The following is a 20,874-nucleotide window of genomic DNA, read 5'->3' as shown; positions in this document are numbered from 1 at the left end:
TGGCGGTGGGACGGGACGGAGGGGATGTCCCCGGCGGCCGGTCCCGCCCCCGCCCCGCCCCTTCGGCGGAAGAGATCGGGGCCGTGTTTCCGGGGGAGCAGGGGGAGCGGCGGGCGCCGCCAGCGTGTCCCGGGGCCGGGGGCCATGGGCCCGGCCCGCCGCAGGGACGGGCTCCGGCTGCGCGGCGGAGGGTGAGCCCGGCGGTACCGGGGGGTCGCACCGGGGGCTGGGCGGACTCGGGGGATGCTATCGCGGTGCGGGGGCGGGGGTCCCGCCGTGCGCTGACCCCGCGCCATCCCGCAGGTCCCCGCCGCTGCTGCGGCTCTTCCCCGGCCGCCTCTCCGCCTTCCCGCTGTTCCTGCTGGCGCTGCTGCTCGGCTTCGCTTCGCTGCTCTGGCTCCAGCTGAGCTGCTCGGGCGAGGGGCCGGCGCCGGGCGGGCAGCACCGGGGGGCTCCCCGGCAGCCCTGCCCGCCCCCCGCGCCGCCGCAGCCGCCCCAGGAGGAGCCGTCGTGGGCGCCGCACCGGCTGGCGCTGCTGGTGCCCTTCCGAGAGCGCTTCGAGGAGCTGCTGGCCTTCGTGCCCTACATGCACCGCTTCCTCAGCAAGAAGAGGATCCGCCACCGCATCTTCATCCTCAACCAAGTGGATCATTTCAGGTATAGCCTCCCTGTGCCGAGGGGGTCCCGCCCGAAGCTCTGTGAGTGCTGGGAGGGTGCTGCAGAGAAGCAAAGGACCGGGGCAGCAGGATGTCAGGAGCAGTGTGTGATGCTCTCCCCAAAGCTGCTCATTCTAGAGCTCAGAGATGGAAAAGTGCTGGTTTGCTTCCTTATTCCTTGGCAAGAATAGAATCTTAGCATAGAATCCTTTATCCTCGGGTATTTCAGCTTTTTCCCCAGTGTCACAGGTCTGCAGCAGCAAACATATGGGGACTGTGGAAGTCAAAGACAGGCCATGGGGTATTTGGAATTGCTGTCACCTCCAGCTCACTGTGCAGGGAGAAGCTGCACAGGTGCAGTTGCAGGATGCAAAGTCTAGGGACTTTTCAGACATTGAGCATTGATGATTGTGGCAGGGGGATGTGTGGGGACAGTGGCTGCTGTGCGTGGCACTGAGAGCCCCCAGTCCTGTGGCAGGTTTAACAGGGCATCCCTGATCAACGTGGGCTTCCTGGAGAGCGGCAACGACACCGACTACATCGCCATGCACGACGTGGATCTCCTGCCCCTCAACGAGCACCTGGACTACAGCTTCCCAGAGGCAGGGCCCTTCCACGTGGCATCCCCTGAACTGCACCCACTCTACCACTACAAGACCTACGTGGGTGGCATCCTGCTGCTCACCAAGCAGCACTATGAGTTGGTGAGCTCCTGGGTGGGATGTCCTAGACAGTTTGGAGCAGGAGCTATGACATTATCATGGTCAGTTTGGGAAGTGGGGACAGGAATCAAAATGGTTTGGGGTCAGAGCCAGTGGTCTGAGCTGCTGGGAGGCTGGACAGGGGAGGCTGGGCTGGTGTCTGCTCCTCTGAGGCCGTGGAGTTGTGCTGGACCTTGGCTGCTATGGTGCTGCTCTCGTTCCAGTGCAATGGCATGTCCAACCGCTTCTGGGGCTGGGGACGTGAGGATGATGAGTTTTACCGACGCATCAAAGGAGCTGGTCTCCAGGTAAGGGGTCTCTGCACCCTCCTGGCTTGAAATTGCCCTTTTTTACATCTCTTCACCTGTCCCTCACTGTGGCCCCCCAGTCTGGGGTGTGGGGAAGGCAGCCCTGCACTCCAGCAGCAGGTGCAGGGGTTTTCCAGTAGCTTTAGGGAAGCTCTGCTCTTCTCCCAGGTCCGTCGTCCCTCTGGAATCACAACTGGATACGAGACTTTCCAGCACCTGCATGACCCAGCCTGGAGGAAGAGAGACCAGAAGCGCATCGCTGCGCAGAAGCAGGTGAGACCTGTGGTCCAGGGGAGCCACGGGAGGTTGGGGCTGTGGTCACCACGTGCTCTGAGCCCTCCTTGCTCGTGTCCTCCTCTGCCAGCTCTGGCTCCCTCCCCGGGCCCTGGGTGCTTCTCCCTTCCAGCCTGGGCCGAGCAGTCTCTCTCTTCCTCAGGAACAGTTCAAGGTGGATCGGGAGGGAGGCCTGAACAACGTGAGGTACCGAATCGAGTCACGCACAGACCTGAGCGTGGCAGGAGCCCCTTGCACCGTCCTCAATATCCTGCTGGACTGTGACACAAACGAGACCCCCTGGTGCACGTTTGGCTGAGCCCGTCCCTGCGTGCCAGTCGTGTGCTCTGTGCTGGTGCCAAGGCTCCCTGGCTGCCGTGCAGCTGCCTGGAGCAGGCAGGGGTTTGCAGCGGATGAGCATGGCAGTGCTGGCGAGACACAGAGGAGCAGAAGAGGCTGAGAACTGGACTTTGCTGGGAGCAACAGAAGAGGCTGAGAGTGGGACTCGCTGGTGTCGCTGCAGGCGCTGGTGCTGCCTCCCAGGGCAGCTGCAGGAGGTGGCTTTCCTGTGCTGGACATGGCTGAGCTGCCACGCAGCTCAGAGGACAATAAAGAACTGTCAGGGCACCTGTGAGTTGTGAATGCCCTGGGCTGTGCTGGCACTACTCCATTTTCCTGTTCCCTTCACCTTCCTTCAGCACACCTGTCCTGGCTTGGCCCCAGCTCCTCTCTGTGTGACAGGTGAGCTCTGAGCTGCTCTGAGCTGCTCTGGCTCAGAGGCCAAGCCAGTCTGAAATGGGCTCTGAGAGAGATGGTGCCTCTTCCAGCTGCCAGGTGCCCCTAGGGCTGGGCTGTTGGCATTTCACTGCAGGAAGTGGTTGTGGTTGAGCCGTGCCCGAGCCCCAGCATCCACAGCACTGCTGGGTGTCAGCACTTGTAGGCCAGGACCTCTCTGGGGTGAGGAAGAGAGTTCACGCTGTGCTTTCCTTGCCTGCCTTCCACGGGTGAGCTGCCTCAGCCTTTCTGGGGGGGTTGGAAAATCAGATGTCTCCTCTGGGGTCTTGGCACACGTTGTGGGTGCTGCTGCCTCCTCAGGCTGGGCAGACCCAGCTGAACAGCCAGTACCCCTCTGTTCAGCCCCATGACTAGCACTGGCACCAGGCCCTCTGCGTTTCCTGGCCCCTTCTGTCCTGTCTCCTGCCTTCCACTTCCTGGAGTGGTTGCTTTGCATCCTCAGAGAGAAGCTGTTGCCATCCCGGGAAGACGAGTAGCTCCAGAGAGGAGGGAGGGAGGGAGGGAGGGAAAAAAGCATCAGAGCCAAGTGCAGGGCTCATGTACCCTGTAGGGGCTGTGGCATGGGGTGTCTGGAGGGATCTGGTGCCTTCTGCTCTCTGTGCTGCTCTGGAGCTGGGAGAGGAGTCTGGAGCCCTTGGACAGGGTGTTGGGGGCTGCCTCTGAGGCAGGGATTGAGGTGCTGGTGCAGGGTGGTGAGGATCTGCTCTGCATCATGGAAGCAGCAGGCTCAGCCTTGGGGCAGTGTGGGGCTGTGCTGTCCAAGAGCTCCTGATGGCCTCTCCAGCCTGCTGGCTCCAAAGCAGCGCTGCTATCTGGCATGAAGGTGCTGGTGAACTTGGACAGCTGGTGCACTTCTCCACGGGTGTTCCAGGACCAGTCATGCCCTTGCTGTGGGCAGCCAGAGGGAGAGACTGGCGCAGCAGCCCCACTCCTGCCTCTCCATGGCACAGGTTTGGGATCAGCCATCTGTGTGGCAGCCCCTTCCTGGTGCCTGAACGGCAGCCAGGGCTGGTGGAGGCAGATCAAAGTATTTCTCTGTGCCGTTCAAAATAGATGACACAATTTGGGGCAGGTTTCATAGAGACGTAGCTGTGCAGAAACAGAGAGCATATGTGCACCTCGCACTTGGCTCAGCGCTCCAGGCTCCTCTCCTGCTGCCTGGCAGCTATTTCTCAGCTCTGCTCGCAGCCCCCTCATCCCCCGGTTGCTTTTGTGGAAGAGGCACCCTGCTGGAGACCCGGCTTCCTTTTATAGCTCTGAATGTGACTCGGAGGTCGCTCGGCTCTGCTCCCCCCTCCACGCTTCGGTATCGGCAATGGCCCAGCGGGAGGGGATGAAGTTTTCCCCCATTACCTTTCCCCACAGATGGATCACACCCTGCCTGCTGTCCCAGGAGCCCTGCAGAGCCCAGCCAAAAGCCTCCCAGCGTTCTCATGCTCTCAGCAAGCCTGAGGAGAACATCAGGATGCTCAGAGGCAGAGAGGGCCCCTGGAGGGCCAGCCCTGCCCCTCTGTGACCCCCCTTCTGGGCTCCCAATTACTGTTCAAGCAGGTGCAGCAATCGGTGGCTTTTATTGCTGGGTTGTTATAAAGTGGGTTGTTCAGAGCTCTTTCCTGGTGGACATGTGAAATTGCTGTAGTATCTTAGAGGGGGGCTCTGGGGGGATGAGGCGAGCAGAGAGAGAGGACTGGGGAAAAAGTCAGAGGAAGCTGAAGCATCTGTGCCTGGAGAAGGTGACATCCCTGGCTGCTGGAGTGACCCGGGCAGGGCCAGGCTCCGGGGCCCTGTGGAAGCTGCTATCCAGGCAGACGTGCTGGGGGCATGCAGCCCGAGGAGGAGCAGGAAACGGGGCAGACGGGCAGGAGGGGTGCGGCCGTGACCAGCGCCCCGTGAGCCTCCCGGCACCACTGCAACTTGCCCGATCCGAGCCCGTGGGATGATGCCAGTGCCCGCGGGCTGCCGGGGGGCCCTTTCAGGACTGAGCTCCAGGCAGAGGGCCAGGGCACGGCAGACACATTGCTGAGGCCAGCAGGATGGGACATGGCACCGTTGGGAAGGGCTCCCTTGTTCAGAGGGCACGCTGGTGCCGCTGGGCACAGGAGCTGCGGGGAACGGGGGCTGAGGCCCGAGGGAGCGGAGCGTACCTTGGCAGCGCACCGAGGACACTGCCAGCATGTGAGCCCGGCGAGCAGGGACCGGGGACAGTGTGTGTGTGTGGGAGAGCACTGGCAGCACAGCTTGAGGACTCGGGTGTGCGGCGGAGGGAGCTGGCAGCGAGCGGGGTGCGAGCACAGCGATACACCGGGCTGGGGACGGTGCGGTCCCTGCCGGGGACAGACGGCACCCGCCGTGCGACGGAGCAGGGCTGCTGCAGGTGTCCTGCTCCCAGGGACACCGGTGACCGGGTCCACCCCGTGCCGGGATGCTCGCTCCCTGCGGCTGCCAAAACCGGCTCCAGGCCAGGATGTGATTCAGAGGGATGAAGCGCGCCCGTCTCACTGGCGCCAGGCCAGGCGGGAGCCCCAGGTGGGTGCGCCGTGTCCCCGGGGCTTTGTGCGGCTCTGCCCACCCGAGGGTGCCGTGAGGGGGGAACACGGGGTTGCCTTGCTAGAGGAGTGTCACAGAGAGTGTCCCATGGAGTCGAGACCCCTCTCCACGCCGCAGGTACGAAGCAAAATATTTCTCTCCACCTTTGGTGGGCGATACTCAGGCGGGAATATCAGCCCGCCTGTCAGGGGGTTACCGGGAGCCGAGCGGCGCCGGTGCTGCCGGTGCCGGAGCTGTGGCTGGGGGATTTGCGGAGCTCTCCCCGCCATCGGAGATTGCTCCGCGCAAGTGTCGGCGCCGCACGCAGCCAGCGCGCCCTGCCCCGCCCCGCCCCGCCGTGGGCACGGCCGGACCGACCCCTCCTTCCTCCTCTTCTTCCTCCTCCTCCTCCTCCTCCTTCCTCCTCCTCCTCCTTCTGCTGCTGCTGCTGCTGCTGCTTCCCGCCCCTCCCGTCCCACCGCCCCCGCCCCGCGATTTGCCGGTGCCGGCTCCGCCCGCCGCCCCGCGCGGCCGCGGCCGAGGGGCGCGTTCAAACGCGGCGAGGGAAGGAGCGCGGAGCGGAGCCGTGCGGGACCGCAGCGCCGCCGGCATGGTGAGTGCGGGGCCGGCCGGCCCCATCCCCCTCCCGCGCTGCGCTGCAGCCAGCGGGGCTTTGTCCCGGGCTCGGGCCCGGGCACCGACTGCCCCCTCCGCCCTCTCCGTGCCGGAAATTCCGGCGGGGCTGCGGGGAGGCGCGGAGCGGGCTGCGCGGGGTCCCGCGCCCGCCTCCCTCCAACCCTACCGTTCGCTCCCGGGTGGAATGGGAGTGGGAAAGGGAAAAGGTTTGTGGCCGTATCCTGCCTGGGCACGGCTGGGACTGGGAGCAGATCGCGAAGGAGCCAGGCTGGCCGGACCGGTGTTTTGCCGCCTGGAGGGGGATCCCCTCCCTGCCGCAGGCAGGACACCTTCGGGCTCCCCCGGCGTTTCCCAAACCTCCCACAACCTGACCTACTTCCTCGGCCGCCTGTGCCGGGAGGAGCCGCTGCGGGGCTCGGCCGAGCTGCTCCCCAGTGCCGGGGGCTGGATGTGCATCCATGCCCCCCGCCCCCAGCCATGGGAACATCCCTGTCCCCTATCCCCGTACGCGCCCGGTGGCACCGCAGGCAGCCCCGATCCTTCCAGAGGGTCCGTCCCTGGTGCCCTTCGTGGGGTGCCGGTGCCCGGAGCAGGTGTTGGGCTCGCAGAGGGAGGTGACAGCGCAGGCCGGGAGCTGTCAGACAGGTTTGTGCGTGGCAGCAATTAAAAGCGGGGTGTTTGTTTACCCGGCGCGTGGTGCTGAGAACCAGGGCAGCTTCCTGGGTGTAACCCGGCCCCGGAGCCCTCGGCGAGGCTGGGAGCGGTGCTGGGGGCTCTGCCTCGCCCCTGCCACACTCTCTATGTCCCCTGCACTGGTGTGAGGCCATCGTCCCCTCCCTAGCGCTGGGCAGCCAGAGCCGAGGCCGAAGGCATCCTCTCATCCTTCCTCCCCCGGCCACCTGCGCAGGAAGCTGCATTGTCCCGTCGGCATCCTGCCCCTTCCCACCCCCTCTCGCCATGTCCGGCCGCGGGGTCCCCGGCACGCACACAGCAGCTGGGCTGTGGCCGCCTGCTCCCTGCCCGGCGCTGGGGAGGGAATGCCCGTGGATGGAAGGGGCCGTGGGGAGCTCGCCCTGCGAGCTGCAGGAGCCCGTGCCGCCCCTGCCGTGCGGGAAGTGTCCCCGTGGTGCCGCAGAGTGCCCGTCCCGTGCGAAGCACTGATGGGCATCCCCAGGGACATTTTGGGAAGGTCTCCAGAGGGTGTCCGGAGCCGGAGGTCCCGGCGGGGAGGTTGGGTGCCGCCGGGCCGGGGCTGGCGCCAGGCCTGGGCAGGTGCTGCCGGCTCCCGAACTCGCCCGCCTGGCTGGGCGGCAGGTGCCTGTTCTGGTGGCGGCCCCGGCCGCGGGCGGGAGGTGGGGCTGGGTGTGGGAGGAGGCGCTGCACCGTGGTGGGGGCAGCGGCGGGGAGCCCCCGCCCCGTGCGTGCTGTGCCCTGTTCCCCGGGAAGCTGCACGGGAGGTGGCAGATCCATCCCAGTGCCAGGAGCCCGTGTGGGCCCTTGGGGCTGGCTGGGAAAGGGGGTGCCGGGGGTGTGTCCCGGCTGCCCGGCATCGCTGACTCTGTCTCTTCCCCGGCAGTGCTGGTTCTGGGCTTTTCTCTAATTCTCCATGGCAGCAGCACAGGGTCCTGTGACCTGTGAGCCCGACACGCGTGTCCTCGGCACCTACCTCTCCTCGGAGCCCGTCGGCGTCGTTGGCAGCATGGGCAGCGTGGGCAGCCTGGTGGAGAAGCAGGATCTGTCCCCCCTGGAGCTGCGGGCCCCGCTGGGCGGCTCGCGGGGGCTCCGGCAGCCCGACGGGCTGCTGCGGAAGGGGCCGAACCAGCGGGAGCTCTTTGGGTACCTGCACGGGGCCAAGAAGGAGACGCGGGCGGAGCGGAAGCACCAGGCATCGGGCGCCTGCTACAAGCGGGACTACGAGAGTGACCGCGAGAACCGATCCCCCGAGCGCTGCTCCCGCGAGCATCACCGTGGGGCCGACTTCTCCAAGAGCTCCCTGCCGGAGCGGGGCCGCTTCGACAAGGTGAGGCTGTGAGGTCCTGAAATACATCCTAGTCTGCGAGAGGATGGGGATGGAGCAGGATGATCTGCACCCTGGATGGGATGTGGGGATTTGAGGATGTTCGGGGATATGAAGCTGGGAGTGTGGGGGTTCTCTTTGGGTTGAAGAGCATTCAAGCATTCTCAATGCTTGACCTTGCTCTTGTTTTTCAGTGTCGTATCAGGCCCTCGGCCTTCAAGGCAGTGGCTGGGAAGGGGTTGGTCTCCATGCAGGGCCTGTCCTCATCCAAGGGGCAGAAGTTGTCCAAGAGCAATGGGAGCCTGCACACGCTGCTGTCGCAGAGCAGCACGGCGGCCCCGCAGCACGGCCCGCTCCGCACCCACCTGCTCCACGCCATCAGCCTGGATGAGGCCTCAGATTCCAGCCACAACTCCATCCAGAGCTTCCCGTCCTACGGCTCCCGCCTCAAGCCTGCCCAGAGCCAGTTCAGCGCCTCCATGGGCCACATCAACCACATCGGGGGCTCCTTGGACAGGGTTTCCCGGAGCCCCAGGGACACCCTGGCCCCTGAGAAGATGCCCCTGTCCTGCAAAAGCATGGCCACCCTGAGCAGGCTGCAGAGCCCCGGCGAGCCCCCGCCGCCGTACGAGTTCTCCTACTCGCTGGAGGACGCGGTGAAGCAGCTGGAGGACCGGCTGCAGGAGACGGGAGGGGAGCTGCGGCAGCTCAAGAGGAGCCTCAGTGAGACTGAAGACCCCTTCACTCAGGTGAGCCGTGGGACTGGGGTGGTGCTGGGTGCCCCAGGCAGGGATGTGGGGGTGGAAGGAGCAGTGAAGGAGCTGCCATGGTGGGTGATGGGCTTGGAATGCCCAAGCGTGGGAGGATCAAATATCACAGGACCTCTTGGGGTCCCTCCTGGGGCTACAGCCCCTCACCAGTGTCCACCTGTGCTGGCAGGCATTTGAGGACAAGCAGCGGCTGTGGCTGGACGAGCTGGAGGACCTGAAGCAGATGTACATGGCCCGGCTGCAGCAGGTGATGCAGCAGGCGCAGCGCGGGCAGCGGGCGCTGCAGCTGCAGCTCTACAAGGCGCAGCAGGAGAAGAAGCGGCTGCAGGAGGAGCTGAGCCTGCAGCAGTGCCAGTGTGAGGAGAGCAAGCTCCGGCAGACCCAGGGCGAGCATGGCAGCCCCAAACTGGAGGAGACCAAGTGGGAGGTGAGTCCCTTTCCTTCCTTTCCTTCCCTCCCCTCCCTGTTGCCAACCTCCTGGCTATGGGGCCAGCATGGGGGCAGCAGTTCCCTGCTCTGGTGTCACTCGGGGTCACAGTACAGGAGGGATGAGCCATGTGTGGTGCTTACAGTCTCCCACGAGGACAACTTGGGGTGCTGCCACCTCTGGGTTCCTGCTCCCCCAGCCCTTCCTCACTGCTCACCTCATACCCTGCAGGTATGCCAGAAAGCAGCAGAGATCTCCCTGCTGAAGCAGCAGCTGCGGGACACCCAGGAGGAGATGGCTCAGAAGCTGGGGGAGATCTTCAGCCTGAAGACGCAGTTGCGGGAGGCCAAGGCAGAGGTCCAGGCCAGGGACTCGCAGCTGGCACAGCTGGCAGACTCCTTCCAGAGCCCCCCAGAGCCCAGCACCTCGCTGCCCCTGGGTGATGACCCCATGCCGTCATGCCAGGACTTCCCTGGCTGCGAAACTGATGACTCCAAGTGCCGGGGCCTGCAGAGCGACTCGGCGGAGCCCCTGGAGCGGCAGGTGGAGTGGCTGTGGGCAGAGCTGCTGCGGGAGCGGCGTCAGGGCCAGCTGCAGGCTGTGAACTTTGAGCTGGAGAGGAAAACGTGGCAGGAGGAGAAGGAGAAGGTGCTGCGGTACCAGCGGGAGCTCCAGGCCAGCTACATGGAGATGTACCACCGGAGCCAGGCGCTGGAGCGGGAGCTGCGGCAGCTGCGGGCGGAGCCCAGGGATGTCAGGATCGATTCGCCCTGGATCGAGCGGGTGGAGTCCTCCAAGATCTGAGGGGCGGGATGCCAGTGGGACTGAGAAGGGGGAAGGTCTCTTGCCGCTGCTAAGGGACGGTCTCAGGGTGTGCACAAGGACTGGCCCCGCTCTGCGCTGCCCTGGGCTGAAGGACCGATTGCCACAGGGGAGCTTCTCCTTCTTGCAGCACTTCAGGCCCTGCTGGTGGGGTCTCTGGAGGGCGGGGGGGTCATCTGTGCCAGGGTGGGGGTCTTGCATGTGCCCCGTGCTCTGACTCCAGGAGTGTTTGCCCTCTGATTCCTTCTGCCAGGGGGGCAGAAATCAAGCACCCTGTGAAACATTCCCTGTCCCTCCTGCTCTGCTGCCCCTGTTCTTACAACCCATCTTAATGTCTTGTGAGGAGAAGCTTAAGCCCTGTCCCCTACCCCACTGCCTTGCTAGGGGGGGTGCAGCCACTGTTTGCAGTGACTGCCTTGTCAGCAGGGCCCTGGGGCTGGTGGTGCCTCTGGGCAGGCAGAGGAGGAAACCCCGAGGAGTTCTGGTGCTGCTGGGAGGGGGCAGCTGCCCCAGCACCTCTGCTGGGATGTCTTGTGTTCCCAGTGTGGAGCTGCTCTGCAGTGGAGGTGGCTGGTGCAGCTTTATTCGGGCTGAGTTGGGGGAATGCCTTGTGCAAGGAGGGATGGGAACTGGTGCTCTGACACATTGGGAGGAACTGGGAAGGGAGAGAGGACTGGGGCATGTGCCTGAGCTGGGGAAGAGGCTGGGGTCCCCCCTCCCAGGGGAGGTGAGGGGGAGCTGGGGAGCCCAGAGGTGCTGGAAGGAAAGAGCCCTGCTCTGTGCGTGTCACAGCAGAGCCACGTGAAGGCCGGGCCTGGCCCCACACCCCGTTCCTGCAATAAACCTGCATTTCTCTCTCCTGGCTTCTTCTGCTCTGCTTCCCTCGGGGTCGGGGGGCTCCGACCGTGAGGGTGGGGGTGAGGGGGACAGTGTGGTGCCGGCCTGGGCGGTACAACGGGCGGGGGCATGGCCGTGAGTCACGGTGGGGCTGGGTGGGCTCCTGGGGGAGGCTCGCCCCTGTCCCCACTGTGGTTAACCCAGGCATGGACACCCCCCAGCCCTCGCCCCAGGAGGCACCAGGACCACTTTGTACAAAACCGCAGACACCTTTATTCACCCCACAGCGCTAGCATCCCCCCATCAGTCCTCTGGGCAGAGTCCCCAGAAACAGCCGTGCAGCCCGGGCACAGGGACAGGGACCTGCCAGGGCCCCGCAGGGCACAGCCCGGCCCCGGCTCTTCACAGCGGCAGGGGAAGGGCCGACACCTCCTCCAGGCACTCGTCGTAGGTCTCCTGGTACTCCTCGTGGGGCTTGATCAGGATGACACAGGTCGGGCGCTTGGAGCCGGCTGCAGCTCCCAGGTCCTGAGGGAACACAGGAAGGCCATGGGAAGCCAGGTCCCTTCCCGAGAGAACCTCATGAACCTTTTTCCCAGCTTGTGTCCTACAAGCTCACGTGCCCTAATTCTTCCCCAAAGTGGGTCTGCAAAGCTGCCTGCACCGGGGCTGAAGCTCCAAAGACACTGACACCCCTCCAGCTCCCTGTCTGCAAAAGAGCCGGCCCCAGCCCACAGAACCTGGCAAAGATGTGCTGGCTGTCCCGGAGCTGTTGGAGGAACTCGATCATGACAAACACCTCTGTGATTCCACAGTGAAGCACTCCTACATCTCCCCCCGTCCCTTCTGTGCCTCGGTCAAGGACAAACACCGAGTTCTTTACTCAGGGACCGGATCTGCACCTCCCGGGAAGGCTCCGGTCACAGCCCGGGCTCCCTGTCACCAGGGCTGGTTCCTCCCCCGCCCCAGCACTCACCGTTTTGGAAGGGACGTATGCGTACGGGAGGCTCCTGTCCTCGCACATGATGGGGATGTGGCAGTACACATCGATGGGCAGCGTGTCCCCGGCCAGCACGGTGATCCTGCGGGAACAGCCGTGTCAGTGCCCGGGCCAGGGGGCTGCGCGGGCCCGCGGCTCCAGAGCAGCGCTTACCCCTTCTCGCCCTTGTTGATGAACTTCTGCACCTCCTTCACACCGCGCCGGAGCTGCTTGTGCTTGGTCGCTGCAAGAGAACCATGGCGTGAGGGGCTGAGTGAGAACCGCAGCGTGGGGAACGGCACCGCGCCACCGCCATCACCCGGCTCCTCCCCGCTGCCAGACCTTTCCTGATGCACTTGAGCAGCTTTCGGGTGAGCTTGCGGGACGCGAGGGGCTGCGCGATGGGGTTCAGGAAGTCGAGCTGCTCCCGGTACGAGAGCTCCGGCGTCGCCTCCGTCTCGGCCGCCGCCTCCGGCTTCTCCCGCGCCATGGCCGCCACAGGCCGATTCCGCTTCCGGGGCACGCGCCGCGCCGCGGGCGAGACACACGCCCGCGAGCTCTCCGACAGCCAATCGGAAACGCTCTGACAGTGACAGACAGCCAGGACGGCCAATGGCGGGCGGTGTTTCTAGCACCCCATTTCTCCTCCCCCCACCCGACCCGGCCACGCGCTCCGTCCCGTTTCCTACCCCCGGTCCAGTTGCAGTTCTGGAACCAGTCCCAGTCGCGGTTCCAGTCCCGGACCCAGTCCCAGTCGCGGTTCCAGTTCTGGACTCAGTCCCAGTCACGGTCCCAGTCCCAGTTGCGGTCCCAGTTCCAGTCCTAGTTCTGGACCCAGTCCCAGTCGCGGTCCCAGTCCCAGTTCTGGACTCAGTCTCGGTCCCAGTCCCAATCCCAGTCCCAGTGTGAGGCAGGCCGGGGCAAGCTTCAACACGGGCCTTTATTGGGTGTGGTCAGTGCCGGTAACGCTGGACCCACCCGAGCCAACACAACATCACAACAACCTGAACACGGGAACGCTGCCGTGCCCGGTGTGCAGCCAGCCACTCTCACGGGCTGTGCCCGCTTCATCCACCTGGCCACACACAGGATTCTCTCCCTTGCTTTTTATCCCAGGGAACTCTTCTTCCTGCGGGGCTACATCGCTGCTTTTCCCAGAAAGAATGGAGGCTTCCAACATGGTAGCCTCCCAAAAACTGCTTTGAATCAACCCATCAACCCAGCAGCCAGCACTGGGGATAATGAGGTCTACCCAAGGCCATGGCAGCACATCCCCTGAGCTCAGGAGATGCCCTGACCCACGGAGACATCGCTGCTCCAACTGAGAGAGGCCTCAAGCAGGGCTGGTTACCTTCTGCCTCACTCCAGCCTGTCCCTGGACAACAGGAGGGCTTCAGCCAAGACCTGCAGCTGCTCCAAGACCTCTCGCTGCATCTCCACAGCCACGTGGAACACGTGGTGGTCGGAGCTGTTGTACATGACAGCGTTCTGGAACATGAGCATCAGGTCACACTGGAACTGCATCACGGACTGAATGTGTCCCTTTGACAGCCTCCTCTTTATGCTGCTTAAATCCATGGGTCTACAAAAGACAGAGAGGAGAAAAATGAAATTGCAACCCAGGGCCTGGCATCCTTTGGGATCTGCATGAATGTGCTTGTTCTCATTTCAGGGTGGCCCTGAAAGCACAGCTATTTTCAATCAATTTTATTGCTCAAGACACACAGGGGGGAGTGAGAAAGGCTTTTCTTCCGAGCCAGACAAAAGTGAGTTCAGCCAATGCGACACTTGCTATCCAATCAACTTGGCAGGTCATTAGCAGTCACCTCTGGAAAAAATGGGATGCTGAGCTCCAGAGAAGGCAAGCAGTAATTAGTCTTCAGGAAGTCAGTCCAGGTCTTAGTGGAGAAAGAAAAGTTACTAAAATAGGTATCTATTAAACCCCCTAAAGATCGAATGGTGCCACCAGCAAAAATAGCAGTGCTGGTAAGGGGAACATGATAGGGAATAAATATTACTTCCCTTACTTTGACAGAATGGGAAAATGAATGGCTGCAGAGAGGACAACTGTGACCAGAATAGAACATGATTCAGCTCTGAAAAAATGCCATTAATCTCTCTGGGAAATATTCTTATGACCCACTTCTGTGCTGAGAGTGAAACATCTGGGGCGCTCGCAGCGGGTGAGGAGGGGGCATCTCCTGAGGCACATTCCAGGCACAGGGAGAAGGGACTGCTGAGCTGCAGGGCCTGGATCCCCTGCCCAGGGACTGTCCCTGGAATGAGCCAGCCATGCAATGCCTGCACAGGGCAGGCACAATTCCCACCAGCTCCAGAGTCAGTGCAAGCTTCCAGGTTCTAATTACCCAGAAGGGAGTTTTACTGAAAGAAATCAGTGGGAGATGCTGGTGACAGCCAAGCTCTGGAAAAGGAGGAAAGAAACCATCCCACTAGCCCTTTGGAAACCAGAGGAGACAGAAAACAACCTGAGAGAAATCAGCCAGTGAGCACTTCCTCCACAAACTCACCTCTTTACCACATCCCTGTATCCAGGGGCTTGTTTCTCTGACACTGGCTTCAGGAACGGGCTGCTGAACCTACAGGGACAAGGACAAGGAATGGTCTCTGCCTGCCCCTGCACCAAAAACATGGAGCAGGGCTTGCCTCTCCCTGCTGGCCCTGATGCACAGCCGGTGTTGTGCCAGCTGTGTAGGAAGCAGCATTTGGGCTCTGCCACACTAAGCAGAGGAAATCAATATGCAGTGTTCTCTCCAGCTCTGCAGCAGGCAGCTATTCCCAAAGCAAAGTCCTGGAGAGACAGGCCAGCCCCTGGGAGGGGAGGACTGGGACAGGTGACACAGGAGCTGGGACAGGTGATGCAGGAGCTGGGACTCAGGGCAGTGTGTTCAGGACATGCTGATGCAGCCCTCTGCTCTCACATACCTGTGGCTGGCTATCATCCTCCAGATGGACAGGAGCTTTTTTTTGAGGATCAGGTGCTGGAGGGGGTTATTCCAGCTTGGCTGCAGCCTGTGGAGTGAAGATACTGCCAGATCATCACACTCAAGACAAAGTAGGAGGTGACAATTCTGCTGGCTCCCACCACATCCAGGTGGATGAAGCTACAAAAAGCCTCTGAGTGTGATGGTGGGAGTGTTCTGCATCAGAATGCACAACTGAACATCCAGAGTGCAGGAAGATGCAGGACAAGAGGTAAAAGCAAAGCTGAGATAAGGAACAGGACCAAATTGGATAGAAAAACCTCAAGCTGCTCTGCCGTTCAGAACTTTACTGAGGTGAAGTTTCTCTTCCCAAAATCCCACGTTTTTCCTTTGAAAGGCAGTGCAAGTTATCACACATGTGGCAGAGCCTGCATGTGACTGACACACCTGCACCTGCTCAGAGGGGTTGGTAATGCTGGGCTGGGCATTGCCTGACAGAGCCTGATGTGCAGCTCACACCAGGCCTGTTTGACTTGAGAAAACATAAACATGTATTTTCCATTTAATCTCTTATTTAATCTCTACTCTTCTCACTTCACCTTAGAATCAATGCTCTACAATGCCAGCAAATCCAAAGACAGCACAAGTTACCTCCATCCCTCCTGCTCTGCTTGGCTATCTCACCTTCCTGGATGTGACCTGGCCATGCACTTGTTCTCACGTGTGACAAGGGAAATGACTCTGTTCTGCTGCATTTGCAAGAGTGCAGAACCAGCTACTTACAGGTGCGTGTTGGGAGAGCCTGTGGAGTCCAGCCCTGAGGCTGCAGAGGAGCTGTCACTGTCATCTCGATCCAGGGCCTGAGCACTCATCTCTGGTGAATGCAGCTCATCTAAAGGGGGTTCTCCAGGTGTGTCTTCAGTCTCTCCCTGAAGAGCACAGAGGACACATCTAAAATGGCAGCACATTACCTGAATCCTTTATCTAGAAGCCAGCCTGCTGCTTATCCCTTTCCTGCATCCAGGCTCAGCTGGGAGCTTGCCTGCTCTGTTACTCAGAGGATGCTGTTTGACCTCACTCAGACCTTCCCAGCAGGAGCTGTGTCTGATCTCTTGGATGACATCCACCCTGGCTGACACAAACCCTGTGGAGCTGAGTGGTGCCCAGTGTTGTGTCTGCTCTCTGGGAAGAATCATGGCTGTTGAGAGGGCAATCAGGAGCTGAGCTAAGACTGCCTCAGGCTCCTTAAAGCTGCAGATACAGATAACAGGAACCCCCAGAGTTCAGCGAGGTTGTTTCCTCACAAACTCCCACGTTAAAATGACAGGGAAGAGACTCAGCCAGGAAGGAGGGTGCTGCTGTTGTTGTAGTGGTTTGCCAGGAAAAAGCTCAGTGGGAATTCATGCAGGAGCACCTCAGAATCCTCAACACATCTGAAGCACGAGCAGACTTCTCAGAAAGAAACTGGACCCTGTTTGGCTGTGAGCACTGGGAGAACTGAGAGGGAGCTGCTGGGAGTACCAGCAGCTGAGAGCAGAGTAACTGCTGGGAATACACTGTCCTGGCTGAACAGTGAAATCCTGGGGGTTATTTGTCTCCAGTGCCCCGAGTTTGCAAGAGAACAAATGTGGAAAAATGGCCCTGTTCCTCCAGTGCTGTGCTGCTTTCCCAGGAATACCCAGCAGGCTGGTGGGAGCCCACAGCCCCCAAACACAGGACTGATGCAAACCCAGGCTAGACAGTGCCTGCTTCTAAGACATGACAGTCCCCAGGGGCAGATGGTTATTGCTGGCACAGCCACGTGGGCCTGAAACCAGCCAAGCTGTGCTGCAAAACACAGCAATTAGAACCAGGCAAGTATTCCAACCTTGCCTTAAACCTGAGAGCAGCCTGCCAGCTCTAATGAGTCACCTTTACACTGCCAAGGAGCAATTCCTCCAACTCACATCTGAGGGTTTCATCTGTAACAAGCTTCCTGTTTATAAAGATACACAGCCATACATAAAAAACACCCTTCCCTCATACATTTTTTCTGTGCTCCTCGTGTGCTTTGCCTCCCCTCTCAGAACCTGGGGCTCCCCATCTCTTCTAGAGTTGGTTTCCTTTGCTATCTCATCTCTCACCCAGAGCCAGAGACTCTTTTAGGACCACCACTCTCCTACCTTTCTTTCCAGGAAGAGTTCTTCCTCATCTTTTGCCAGGATGTACAGTTGACTTTTCTCTGCTCCTGAGCCTGCTGTCCCTGTGGTCTTTTCCTGGCACTTCACTTCCTCCCCATCACTCTGCTTCTCCACAGAGCCACAATAATCCCACGGAGTCTGTGATGACTCTGTGCTGCCAATGCAGAAAGATTCCAACATCTGGGTTACCTGCAAGACAGTGATTTATTACTTCAAATTGGGAAGGTAAAAGGGAGAAGAAATAAACAGCAGAGATGCTATTTTTGCAATCGCTCACGAACGCCTTTCCATTTTTAGGAATCCTTGCAAAATCTGATGAAGCCCTGTGTTATTATTACAGTGTCAGTTCACTGACATTTCTGTGCTTAAGGGTGAGCTGGGTTTTGGCAAAGGAGCTGCCTTGGGTGCACTGGGAGCTCCAAATGGGACGAAAGGCTGGGCTTGGGCTGGGGAGAAAGTGAACCCAGAGCTTCTGCTGTTCCCCCAGACTGTTTCTCTTGGTATGGATGGTGAAGACCCTGCAAACCCCAGTGTTTCAGGAGGGCCTGAACTATGCTGCCCACCTTCCTGTAATCCTAACAGCCCTACCTCTGAGAGGAACTGGAGAAGACTGTCATTTTCACATGGTTTCTCTGCCTCGTGGTAATCTTCACTATCATCCTTCCAGAGAGGCTCACTCAGCTCCATCTCACGGTCTGCCTCTTGGCTGCTCCCCTCTAGCTTCCCCATGGCCTCCTCTTCAGTATTTCTCCAGCTCATCACATCCAGATCCAAGCTTGAATCCCACTCAGGAAGAGACTGGAAATCACTCTTCTCTGACTTGATGGGAGATTCCAACTCAGACTTCCAGGCATGGCCCATCTGCAAACAATGAAAATACAGCAATTTCTTTATACCCTGATCCAGAACTGCCAAGCCCAGCTCATTTCTTGACACCCTTGGAAGGCCACAGCATGGGAAGGACTCTCAGGTGAGCAGCCTCCACCTGAGCTCACACACAGCACATGGCAGGGCTGCAGCTGCTACACAAACTGCTGCTTCACAGCAACTGAATTTCAGGTTTTCTGGTGCTTCTGCTGTGCTCTCTCCCTGCCCTGGTCAGTGGGTCACTCTGCTCAGGGCATGCTGAGTTGTCTGGGAGCCTGTGGCTTTGCTGATGCTCCATATTTCAGGTGCTGAAGGCACTCAGCAAGCTCAGACCGTGTCCTGCTGGGGCTCCTCAGCTGCTGAGTGCTGGGAACAACTGGTGACTCCAAGGACAACTCACTGAAATTCCACTTGCTGCCCCCTGAGACCTTTTTATACTGGAGATAACTTACTCCAAACCTTACAGACACAGTTTTGAAAGTGACAAGTGTGATTTAACTGGATGGTGATATCTCATGTACCTGAGCCAGAAGAATTAAACCACACAGTCACACACTGACAGGCACAGCTCTGTCCACTGCAGAAAATAAAAGTTTGCATTCTCTTAAGAAGGAAGAAACCACTCATTTCATCTCTGTTCATTAGTTCATGCCCAAATGCATGAGTGTACTCTGAGTCCTCTAAGCCTGGGGAATTGATTGCAGAGCCACAGTACAACAGTAAAGGACGTCACAAAATCCTCATCTTGCCACTGAATGGAGCTGCCTGGATGCTGCACCTATGGAGAATTCTATGCATTAATTAACACTGTCTTTAGAGTCTTCAGTTAATTATGTACAACCTAATTTTTTCAGAGTTTTGAACAAGTCCATTTCTCACTGATTGTCTTTTCTATTCTCAGGACTGCTAGCACAGCTCCAAATTGAGTCTATGGTGCATAACTGGGAGAAATACAGAATCCACCAGGTCTGGGATGAGAAAACCGCTTTGCTTATTTTGTGAACTTGCAGGCAGAGCTGGGATCTGCAAGCCTGTCCTTCTGAAACCTCTTTCAAAGTTCACTTCAGTGGCAGCAGATGAAATTTGATGAGGTAGGAGATAACATTACCTGCTCTCAGCTTCCAGGTGAGGGAGTTGGGCAAACTGAGATTCCATCTGAGGAGAAACCCTGTGCCTGGAGCTCTCTCCTGCAGCCTCAGCAGAGCTGCCACACACAGAGGCACAGAAAAGCTTCAGCCTGGGGTAATCTGATCACTTGTGATCATCCTTCTGTGTTCCAGAGGGATAAATGTAGAAAATCAGGAAGTCCTGGGAACTTGGGCATAAGATTAAAGAGATCTTCAGCCTTATGTTCAGTTTTACCAAATCTTGGAAGCCTCAAGATGCCAGAGAGCAGAACAGCAGTGTTAGTGCAAGACATGATGAGTGAAATAATCACAGACAGCTCAGCTCTACTCCAATTCCGGACAAAATGACACAGACTTGAACTTTTAATTAAGAATTGCCTGACAGTTCTTAATTATGTTGGCTACATAAGTCACTAGCAAAGAACCTCTCTCAGATTGGAAAGTTTTAGTTCACTTTGCAGAGATCAGACACTGCACAACCCTTGCTGTTCTGGGAAAAAGCTGTTAGAAATCAGAAAGACAAACTTTAAAAAGAACTTACATGTCAAAACAAGAAAAATGATAAAAGCCTGAACTCTAATAAATGAAATGTAGAATCCACATAAAGTAGGCAAAAAAAAAAAAAAAAGGAAAAGAGAACAATTTGCTAAAGACATAAAAGCAAATAAAAACAAAAAACCTCATCAAAAACATCAGAAGCAGAGAGCTGCCAGATGATCAGTGGGGATGACACATGATCAGTGCCAAACATCTCAGTGGAAAATAGGCCCAGTTGGAAAAACCAAATTAATCATCATTATCAGCAGTTGCCACAGAGGAGCTCACATGAGACCTTCTCTTGGGATGGGTCTGAGAGATGATATCTAATTAAAATGTCAACAGGGGAGATTTTAGAACAATTTGAGACAGTGAATAAACCTTAGAACCCAGTGGGATTCATTTGTGAGCCCTAAAGAAGCTTAAATATAACGTGACCAAGCCTATGCTGTGTAACTTGTCATTTAACAAGAAAACCAGAAAGGGGTGACAGTTTTATCTGTCTGTAAAAAGGTGGGTGCTGGGAGATGCAGCACAGTAAAACACCAGCTCTGTACTAGACAGATTAGAACAAAGTATTAGAAAGAAGAGAAAATTAGGAAGTAGTCAGAGCATGAGATGATGAACTGGGAAAGAGGGAATGAGGCTCCATAGAGAAAATCCTATAGTGGAATTTTAAAGCTCTTAAACATCATTAAAGACTATAAAAATGTCATGGGACAAGAGAAAAGGCAGATAGAAAAATACCTGGTTAGGAAAAGAAACCAAGGGTAGGAAGGAACAGCAATGCTTGCTGTGATGAAAGCAAATTACCAGAGGGTCTGAGAAAGGTCTTCTCCTGTGCTGCACCTTCAGTTTTCCAGCAGAGACAGTGGCAGGGCAGAGGTGTTACAGAGATGGAGCCAGACTCTTGTCAGGGCCCAACAGTGAAAGGAGACAGGGATGACAAGCTGCACCACAGGAGATTCTGACTGGGTATGAGGTAAATATTTGAAGCTGGCCCTGCTCTGAGTAGCTGAATGAAGTAAAGGAATGCACAGAGGTTCTTTCCAACTTAGAGTTATGGAACAGGTTGGGTTGGGAGGGACCTTTAAAGGCTGTCTGGGTCCAGCCCCCCTGCCATGGGCAGGGACACTTTCCATTATTCCAAGTTGTTCAGAGCCTCCTCCAACTTGGCCTTCCACACTTCAGGGATGGGGCATCCACAGCTCCTCTGGGTAACTGTGCCAGGGCCTCCCCACCCTCATTGTTAAAAAAAAATCTTCATCCAGTCTAAACAGGCCCTCTTTTAGTTTAGAACTACTACCTTGTCCTGTCACAACAGGCAATGCTAAAATGTTTGTCCCTAACTGAAATCACTCCATAAAATGCATGAAAGACAAGGACCTCTGTAACTTTTTGTGCCATGAACTGAGAATAAAAATTCAAACAAGAAGTTTGCTCCTGGCTTTAGCAGCAAGACAATGAACCAATC

At 58.5% G+C, this 20,874-nt stretch overlaps 4 protein-coding genes across 4 annotated transcripts; 2 read left to right on the top strand and 2 right to left on the bottom strand.

Annotated features, from left to right (window-relative positions):
* Positions 1-9: 9 nt before the first annotated feature.
* B4GALT7 (beta-1,4-galactosyltransferase 7) lies at positions 10-2,565 on the top strand. The gene is made up of 6 exons (XM_059859846.1): positions 10-191; positions 304-657; positions 1,135-1,360; positions 1,582-1,665; positions 1,834-1,938; positions 2,102-2,565. The coding sequence occupies exons 1-6, from the start codon at positions 25-27 to the stop codon at positions 2,255-2,257; spliced, it is 1,092 nt and encodes a 363-aa protein (XP_059715829.1). The 5' UTR covers positions 10-24; the 3' UTR covers positions 2,258-2,565.
* A 3,148-nt stretch (positions 2,566-5,713) lies between these two features.
* N4BP3 (NEDD4 binding protein 3) lies at positions 5,714-10,788 on the top strand. The gene is made up of 5 exons (XM_059860480.1): positions 5,714-5,872; positions 7,472-7,915; positions 8,107-8,661; positions 8,852-9,109; positions 9,341-10,788. Exons 2-5 carry the CDS (start codon positions 7,502-7,504, stop codon positions 9,911-9,913), a joined length of 1,800 nt encoding a protein of 599 aa, XP_059716463.1. The 5' UTR covers positions 5,714-5,872; positions 7,472-7,501; the 3' UTR covers positions 9,914-10,788.
* Positions 10,789-11,017: 229 nt separating this feature from the next.
* On the bottom strand, positions 11,018-12,280 carry NHP2 (NHP2 ribonucleoprotein). Its single transcript, XM_059860482.1, has 4 exons — positions 12,090-12,280; positions 11,922-11,991; positions 11,745-11,850; positions 11,018-11,296 (listed from the first exon to the last, which is right to left on the bottom strand). Exons 1-4 carry the CDS (start codon positions 12,235-12,237, stop codon positions 11,171-11,173), a joined length of 450 nt encoding a protein of 149 aa, XP_059716465.1. The 5' UTR covers positions 12,238-12,280; the 3' UTR covers positions 11,018-11,170.
* Positions 12,281-12,668: 388 nt separating this feature from the next.
* Positions 12,669-15,597, bottom strand: LOC132334423 (bromodomain-containing protein 8-like). The gene is made up of 4 exons (XM_059860483.1): positions 15,473-15,597; positions 14,691-14,770; positions 14,276-14,344; positions 12,669-13,329 (listed from the first exon to the last, which is right to left on the bottom strand). Exons 2-4 carry the CDS (start codon positions 14,705-14,707, stop codon positions 13,107-13,109), a joined length of 309 nt encoding a protein of 102 aa, XP_059716466.1. The 5' UTR covers positions 14,708-14,770; positions 15,473-15,597; the 3' UTR covers positions 12,669-13,106.
* Between the last annotated feature and the right edge of the window lie 5,277 nt (positions 15,598-20,874).

Source organism: Haemorhous mexicanus, chromosome 15 (assembly GCF_027477595.1).
Source record: "Haemorhous mexicanus isolate bHaeMex1 chromosome 15, bHaeMex1.pri, whole genome shotgun sequence".
Classification (NCBI taxonomy): domain Eukaryota; kingdom Metazoa; phylum Chordata; class Aves; order Passeriformes; family Fringillidae; genus Haemorhous; species Haemorhous mexicanus.
This window is presented reverse-complemented; position numbering and strand designations above follow the sequence as displayed.